We start from the raw sequence: 8,952 nt of genomic DNA on the forward strand, positions 1-8,952 counted from the left end.
GAGTTAGTAAGTGTTGTTCTCTGCAGGGGAAAAAGGTCAAAAGCAGGAAGGACATAGGTATGTTTGTACCCACTAAAATTGTTTCATTTCATTGCTCAGACCCGACGTTAGAGTCACTTCCATAGAAGTAGCTCCTCCAAGAAGCGGTTGGGAAGCCATGCAACGTATGCAGGCTTTGCGTTAACACCCTGCAGTCCTTGGGGCAAGAAGTACTCTTCTGTGGCAAATGTTTGAGGCATTTCACCTTCCACAGGGTGAGAATTACTCTTCTTCCCATAGCAAGTCATCTGAGTCATTTCACCTTCCCCAGGGCTCATCAAGCCACGCACTGGCACAGAACCCCACATCTCACTTGGGTTTTGGATAACCCAGACCGAGTGACAGTGTGCTGGCACTATCATTATGTCCCCTCTCCACCAGTGCTACTGCAAGACCCTCTTCCTGGGTGTCCTGTGGGCCTGTCTGACAACCACCCCCTCCCCACCAGATGTGACCACAGCTGGCCAAGGGAACAGCTCACTCTCCTATGGCAGAGGAGCGTGGCCAGGAGAGACAGCTCTGCTGTCACTGGGGCCCTGCTTGCCATCAACCCCCCCAGTAATGAACCCAGAGCTTGTTTTCCCGAGTGAAAAACAAGCTCTGGTGGGGAAGGAAGACCCCGGCATGATCCACACCACAGACTCGGAGGCCACGGGAGGACACGCGCCCAGGGACAGCGATGCTCCCAGCTTCATCCACAGCAATAAATCCCAGGGAGGTGCTGGAATTCAAGGCTGGTTTGTACAGGAGGGAGCCTGGGGTGCGGGAACCAAGATGCCACCTGACTTTTCCCTGCTAACTGCCTTCAAAGTGCTCCGCTCTTACACATCCCGCCGGATCGCTGCGGTTCTCCCAGTTCAAAGCACTGCTGCGTTCCCACCCCCTCCCGCTCCCTTCCCCCAGGCACTGGATTACTCAATTAGAGATTATGCTTTTGCCAGTTACCTCCAAGCCAACTGGGGCCTCTGCCAAGGTCAACACAAGTTCCAGCCAGTTTCATTAATAACTGCGAGACCAACCCACTGGAAACTCTGAGAGGTTAATCCCAGCAACAGATCAATGTTCCCATAACAAAGCCATGGAGCAGAAACGCAACTGGTGATTTACCATGCCAGCTACATGCACTGGGAGCTGTGGCACTGCCCCTCCGAGCATCCCTCCCCCTGTACGGGAGTCCCCTGCCTCCTGCTCCTCTCCACCAGCACATGGATGGAGCAGCTTCCAGGGAATGGCAATGCCAAGGCACTGGCCACAGAGGGGGAAATAAGGCTCCCGAAAGGCCTTTCGGTTGTCCTGGGTGCTCTGCCAGCCTGTGGCCAGGGCAGGAGTTCTCAGGCTCGCCAAGACTTTTCCATCCCACAGCCTGTCTTCCAGGAGTTTATTGTAAATTGGGCTCTGGAACGGGCAGCCAGTGTGAAATTTGGCATGTACACTGCTGGCTGCAACGCATCATTAAAAAGGCATTTTAAATGTGTTAATTCCTCCTTTTTCAATTAATTGCTTTTAAAGCTACATTAATGTGCATCAAAGCAAAATACCCTTTGCCCTAATTTCTGCTTTGCCTTACATATTTCCTGGCCTTGGCGCTGTCTTTTCCATGACTCCCCCCTTCCCTTTTCTTATTCCATTTTTTAGTCCGCAGCACGACAAAAACACTCATGCAGAAAGGGAAGAAATTAAAACCCTTCAACAATGTAAAGCAGAGTCCAAGTCCTAACGACACACGGATTCTTAATAGCTTTTTTCCATCAATAGTTGTTAATTATTTTACAAAAGAGGGAAGTGGCATTGTCCCTTGTGCAGATGGGGAAATCTGAGATACAGAAAGGGGAAGAGACTCACCCGGTGACCAGGGGCCTGCCAGGGCAGATGGCAGCAGGGTTCAGGTTTCCTAAGCCTCCACCCAGCCCCGTACCCATGGGACTACATGGCTCCTGTGAGCATATACATCCTGGAGCAATAGCCTACACGCAAGTGCAGCCAGCCAGCCCTTGCAAGGGGACTAAATGCAGATCACTGACTCACATCCTATAGGAAGGAGCAGCAAACCATGTACGTGGTGGAAAAGCGCTCTCAGAAATGGGAAGAACAACAGAAGTGTAATGGGAATAAGAGATGGAAGGGGAGAGGCAGGATGAGCTGAGGGAAAAGCAGGCGCTGCTTGGCCAGACGCACCACGCTCACCATCCCTATGGGGCAGGATCGCACCCAGCACCAGCTGCACACGTGTGCACAGAGACAGGGATCGTGCAGATCCATTACTGGCCTGCTCTGGAGCCGTCTGGTTTGCTCCTGTCTGCTGTTACGTGACGGAGATCCGTGACTTTATCGGAAAGAAAGCAGGAGCCACCGAGGGTCCTGGGAACCCGCTCCCGCATCTCTGCCAAGAGCAAGTCTGCATCCCTGCACCAATTCCAGCAAGCCTCACATCAGGCTTGCAGTGATTGAAAAAGCAGTCCTGCTTTAGCCTTGCCTGGTTATTCTCAGCCAGCTCAAGGGAGCACCTTCTCTGAGGCATCGTCAGCCCATAGAGGGCACAGGGAGATTTAATTCCTCCCCCAGCAGATTGAACTCACCCAATCCCTCTCTGACCATGTCCAGCAGCAGGAGCAGGACTACAGCCCTGCAGCAATGTGACTGCAAGGAAAAAGATGCTGAAGTGGGAGAAAGCAGGAAAGAAAACAACCTTCTCCTCCCCAGCCAGGAAAGAAACACCAGTATTTGAGGATATGAGCAATGTGAGGTTTGAAAGAAAAGGTAATATCTTTTACTACACCAACTGAGATTTAGCTGTAAAGCTGCTGCTTTTGAAAGGCACGCTGCCCAAAAGCACGTCTGTTTTCTCCAGCTATAATGCGCTGATCTAATAGAAGACATTACCTTCTCCTTGCAAACTAAGCCTCACTTGGAGCGAGGCTGCAGTGATCTTGAAAACGGAAAAGGGGCCCAGCTCACCCTGTGGCTGGGAGAGGTAGAGGAGGAATAGGAGACCTAAGAGATGTGCTTCTCCTTGGGGAAAAAACTCCGGAACCTGTTATCAGCATTTGCCACATCAATTGCTTCATCTGTGTTCAGAGCACAGATTATGTATCGCCCAAAACAAAGGCCTTGGAAATGCGCAGGAATGGTGTTAACTTCTCTGCCCAAGGCTGAAGGTGGGTAAATCCAATGTAACTGGTAGTTAGCAGGGACACGCTAAACTCACACCCCACCACAGACCTGATTCTCCAGAGCACCTCAGCTCCAACACTGCTCCGAACCCAGCAGAGACCAACAGGTTTCCAGTGCCCAAGAACAACCACCACTGCTGCTGCATTAGTTACATCCCCTGGAACAGAGTGGCATCCAGAGCGGATAACCAAACCCTACCCTTTCTATTGAGGGTTTTGTGGAGCTCTTTACTGTGCAAATATCAGCCCAGCCTTCAAAATCCCCATGAAAACCAGTCCTAGTGCTATTTCTCTGATGAGTTAATTCAGCTCCTCCCCACACAGTGACTGCAACGATGTGGAATGGGGTAAGGGGTAAGTGAACAACTCCTTGGATACTCTGCCTAAACAGCCACCAGTGTGTTTAGTAATACTGGGTTCACATGGTGCATCTCACCTGGTGTGCAAGGCTGCCCTAGATAAGGTATTGAACGACTCTGCCACGCACTGAGTCTGCAGCACAGATGGAACAGCAAATTCCTCTCTCAGCTCTGGTCACCAGGACACGTGTCCTGCTGCCATGTGCGTGCCACCACATACGTGCCACCACTCTGGTCCATGCAGATCTCTGGCTCTGCACTCACCTAGAGCTTGCAGAATAACCCTGAGAACGGAGGCTATGCTGAACAAGCAGGAAAACCAGTGCTGCCTGAAGTGGAGCGTGGGCCGGTCTCCGCAGGGATGGAGCAGAGTGGGAATTAGCTGCCAGGATGGGCTGCATCGTGACGTGTTGTTGCAGGAGGTCACGTCAGGCAGAGGAGCTGATGGCAGTGCTGGAGCTCAGCACTCGGAAGGTTATCAGCTGTTCTACGTAGTGATTTAGACCATCAGAGCCCAGTGCCAAACCAAATGGTTGCTGGCTTAGCATGGATGAAAGGAGCAGTTCTATATGTATAAATAGCCCAGATATACAAGCGTACAGTCCTTGTGGCCAAAGACAAGTCTCAGGTCTTTGCATTTCCTCTGGATTAGTGCACCCAGAAGAGTTCCTCAAGCACACTGGGGCTCAGGGCAATGCACAGATCAGCTGCAGAAGCTTTACCCCAACCTTCGCATCCACAAGCAGTTTATAAACTAGTCTGAAGATGACTGCTCAGGAATAAAGCCATAAGACTGCTATTAATCCAATTTCCCAAGCTGTAAAGGCAGATACACCTTCAGAATGGTGGTCCCACACCCCAGACTTGCCTTCTGCTCCCAACCACTTGAACAGCACCAAGATCGTCCCTTGCAGTGATTCGCCACCAAACCCCCTCTGCAAACAGCCCCTGCTAGTTTTGAGCTCCACGTAGTCTCTCCTCAGCCAGGGACACACTTTTCTTCCTTCCAGACTCTGAAATTACAAATGGCTCCACTAAAAGCATAATCTTGTCTCGCTGAATTGTATCTCACAGCTTCCCCTCTCCCTCCCTTTCATTAACAAATGTTTTAAGCCCCATAAAACACATGTAATTCTTGGAAAGGTGTCACAGATCAAGAAGCAAATGCAACCCCTAAAACTCACCAACTAATGCCTCAAGAGCAGTTTTGCCTATTAGAAACAAACAGCTGAGACAATATGTGGTTTTCTGCTGAGAGGCAGAACAGAACTGCTGATGGAAATAATGTGCAGGCAGAAAGGCTGTCCTGGTTTCCTCACATCTTTGGGGAGGGATATTTTTGGTTTCGTGACCAACAGTTAATTTTCCCCATCAGCCACCCAACCCAGTATCCCCCAAGTATACTGTGTGGCTCAGAGCCATCACAACACATCCTGGTGGCAACACAGAGCGGACTCCTGGCTAATCATAGCATCACCTCATTGAGATGCATCTCGCAGGGAGCAGCAAAGATGGGACACAGAAGGGCCACAGCACCTCGGAGGCATCTTTTCCAAGGTAACACACCATCAAGAGCTAAAGGAGAGCAAGCTGGTGTGTCTGGTGCACTGTCTCAGAGTTCAAACATGGCTCTTAAAGACCTGCTCCATCCCTTGCAGCATCAGCTCACCGTTCCCAATTGGCCATTCCTGCAGCCCTCTCCTCCAGGCCTCTGTTGGCATCCAAACTACCCCAAAGCTGAAAGTCCTTCTCACTCGAAACAGCTCAGAGGGATCTCATGTGAGGCCCGCCAGTACTGTACAGATAAGAGATGTCTGAACATCCCCACTGCACTCCCAAGAAAGAGCTTGCTTGCTCACATGTTATTTCAATCAGCTCCCACAGCAATACAGCAAATCATCCCCATCAGCCTGGGTAAGGATGCAGCTTCCTCTTCATTTCACTGAGGGCTCAGACATCCCAAGCCCAGCCTGCAGCTGCATTAACCCTCACAGCACTGGCGCTCTCCCTGGCAGCACAAACCAGCTGCTCCCAGCATGTTTACCCAGCAAGATTTTCCTGCCAACCAGGAACATGCCCAAGCTGCAGGTAAAAATCAAATACAATTTACCCCAACAGAGCATTAAAGTAAATCCAAACAGGCACACAAGCAAGGGATTTATTTTTGCAACATTCATTACATGTGCAGAGGGGACAATTGTAAGTAAACAATTTGCTTTGTTAAATGAGACAAGGGAGGCTTTCCTGGGGAAGATTGTATTAAAGCACCACCAGCAACTGATTCAAACCCTTCAAACACAAATATTAAATAAAGAGATGTGATGAATGAGAAAGGTCAAGTAAAAATCAAATCAGGGCACGGTATCCAGAAGAGCCAGACATGATCATCCCTAATTCAGCCTACAGGAGCTTCCAAATTGTTCTGGTGCATCTAATAGCCCAGTAACCTGTCATAGCCATGGGATTGCATTATGGGGGGAGCTGACAGGCTTCTGTTTCTCCAGAGGGCTCACCCCATCTCAGTGTCTATCATCCAACACCACCAAGCACTGCTTGATGCATCAGGAACCTCCATCTACACCGATTTCAGCAGCAGCTCACAGCCTCAAAGGTTGCTCTACACAAGCCGAGGGGATCCCAAAACACAGACCCCACGGCCCTTACCTTTGAGAGATCCTCTGTGCCTCCCTGCTGGCTCTGGTTCAGGAGAGGCGAGTGCCGCACCAGGGGGTCCTGCAGCAGATCCAGACGCGGCCTCTTGCTTTCAATGAACTCCAAGTCCGACGGCTTGGTCAGGTCAGAGAGATAGGAATGAGCCTCGGTTCTCAGGTGCAACTCCTGAGATCTGGGGACAAAGAGAAAGAAAGCCTTTAGGAAGCAAACCACCTCTGCTCTGTGACTAGAGACCACTCAAGGAGGACGGAGGGCTCAAGGAAGGATGCATGAGCGGAGGCAGATGGCCCTGGATCCAGGATGCACAGCTCCACAGCTCAGCTGCTGGGCACAGTGCAACTCCTGGAGCACTCACGGGCAGAACGAGGCATCACCCGGGGGAGCAGGACACGGGGTGCAGCATCACCACCATACTCCAAGCACAATAAGCCACCCTGCTGTCCCCCCATGGGTAGCCCTGCTGCCGTCTCCTCTCCTACCACATGCGGTGGGTGGCTGTCCCCACACCAGAACTAAGTGAACAAGGCTGCAGGTTTGAGCCTGCCCTGTCATGCCACATGGGTTGGGCTGGCCAGGAAGAGGCCAAAGCTCAGACAATCCTCAAATTTGGCCCATATCTCCCCCTGTGGCCAGGCAGAACTGCCACGTTTGGTTTAGTGAGCCAACAGTACCTGCACCACTGTTTATATTTAACATCTTCTATAGGAACAGCAAAGATTATATGCTGGGGAAAAAACACACCCTCCTCCATGGCTAGACAGCAGGGATTTATTTTTCCAGGATGGGGGAGGAAAGAAAACAGGCACATGTAGTCACACATCCCTGACACAGACCTGCAGGCTGCAAAGGCACATTATCCACTGATAGCAACTGCACTGACAGGTCACATTGGGCTTAAGTATCTTTCACCGGGTAAGTGTGATGCAGTTGGAAATTGGGTTTGGTTTTCCCTTCTTTTTAAACAAATGTAAAAACTTCTTTTTTCCAGCTCTATTTTTCCCCACAGGATTCTCCTGTGGGAATTGTAAAAGGATCCTACAAAAATACATTAAACCTTTTACTATGCCCAAGGATTGGCTTTGCTGCAGCAGCTCCAAGGGTGTGTTTTTAACACTTCAGGCAGAAGTGTCTCTTAAAAACATAAAAATGAGATGAAACACAGGAGATACAAAGCTTGTGATCAACAAAAAAAGTGGCTTTTTTCCTTTTCCCCTTAAACAAGATTGTTAAAGTTCTCCTGAGGTGCGTGGTGAAGGATCCTCCCCAGTTACCAAACACTGACAAACTAAGCTTTAGAAGCTACTCGAAGGGAAGGATGCATTTTGTCAAGAGCAAGGATGGGAGACAGGGGGTCTTGGGCACTGTTTGGTCCCCACCTATAACTGCAACTGCTGATGTTAATTTTTGCCTAATAAAGTATCCCAGAGAGGATGACAACGGGAAGGACCCGGAGCCCTCTGAAGCCAGCAAGCCCTCCCAGCGGCTGTAACGGCTCTGGACCACATCCAGAGATGGAACCCTGCTGAAGGCCACCTCGAGCAAAGCCCTCTGCAGTGTGGCCAACTCATCCCTGCTCCAGGGAAGCAAGATAAAAAATACACACAAGGGAAAAACCCTCTTACTGAAACAGCAGCAGCAGGCACAGAGCATGTGCTCGCCAGACTCTGCTGCTGTGGGTTTGGCACACGTGGCCGGCGCTCGGATTCAGGGCAGCAGCTTTGGTGCTGACACACAGAAACAGAATCTGGCTCGGCCTCTTCTTCCTCCCTAGCAAAAAAGGGATGGGAGAGCAGGGAGGCTCCGGCACTGCCTTTGCCACTCCAACTCCAACCTCCGAGTGCTCACAGAGCAAAGAGGTCTTGAAGTTGGCACTGATGCACAGCCTGCTTCACCTGCACGCACTTTCACGCTGAATGATCCTCATCTTTTCTCAGCAAGCCCAGAAATACCTCCTGGCACCTCTCAAGTTTCCCACTGGCTTGTCCCGAGCCCTGCCTGCAGCTGCACGCTGGCATTCCGGGCTCTGCTGTAAACCCAGGAACAATGAGCAACTGTTGAGCTGGGCAGGTGCTAAAATACTCCAACACCCAATGCTCTGCTGTGGGGAGGCAATTAAAAATCACATGGATTCATTTTCACTTCTTACCCCCCCCCCCTTGTTTTTAAGGCCATATTACCAAGAAGCTGCTCATTGACACTGGATGTCTCCGAGACCCCTGCAGTTGTCAGGAACCCGACACAACTCTGCAGTCGGGGGAGAAAACATGTATTTTTAAGATAAGAGCAACACTCAGCTTTACAAAGGCAGTTACTTACAGCGAGGCAGGGGCCGTGCCGGGGAAAGCAGCTGCAATGTTATAGGGTGCTATTTTATTTCCATTTCCACATCCATTGGAACAGCTATTAACTTTATCCACTGGAATTTCCAGCCGCTCCCGAGATCGCTTTGCCTGACACAACCCGCTCAGCCTGTCCTGGCTGCAAATACAAGTGCTTGAAGCCTTCACACCTTTCACTCTTTTACATCCACACCTGCAGCAAGCTCTTTACAACAGACTTTTATACAGCGGTGACGCTGCTGTCAGCTCCCTGCCTGAAGAACCTCCCGTTACATCGAGCCTGGGCTTTTGCTGCATTTTCCACATAGTTCCCACCTGGCTGGTTTATTCCAGAGGTTCCTACTTTGCTGAAGGGGAAGAGTGGTTTTAATT

The 8,952-nt window shown here is 50.5% G+C and overlaps 1 protein-coding gene across 1 annotated transcript in view; it reads right to left on the bottom strand.

Moving 5' to 3' along the window:
- Positions 1 to 6,232: 6,232 nt before the first annotated feature.
- The window catches only part of LOC104413843 (nuclear receptor corepressor 2-like), a gene marked incomplete at its 3' end in the record, with an annotated part of 21,554 nt that continues 18,834 nt past the window's right edge, over positions 6,233 to 8,952 (bottom strand). The window contains exon 3 of the mRNA XM_010024954.1: positions 6,233 to 6,413. Coding sequence (XP_010023256.1) covers positions 6,233 to 6,413 — 181 coding nt within the window. The remainder of the gene's footprint in view (positions 6,414 to 8,952) is intronic.

The sequence above is a fragment of the Nestor notabilis genome, unplaced genomic scaffold (assembly GCF_000696875.1).
Source record: "Nestor notabilis isolate BGI_N333 unplaced genomic scaffold, ASM69687v1 scaffold17012, whole genome shotgun sequence".
In the NCBI taxonomy this organism is placed as follows: domain Eukaryota; kingdom Metazoa; phylum Chordata; class Aves; order Psittaciformes; family Psittacidae; genus Nestor; species Nestor notabilis.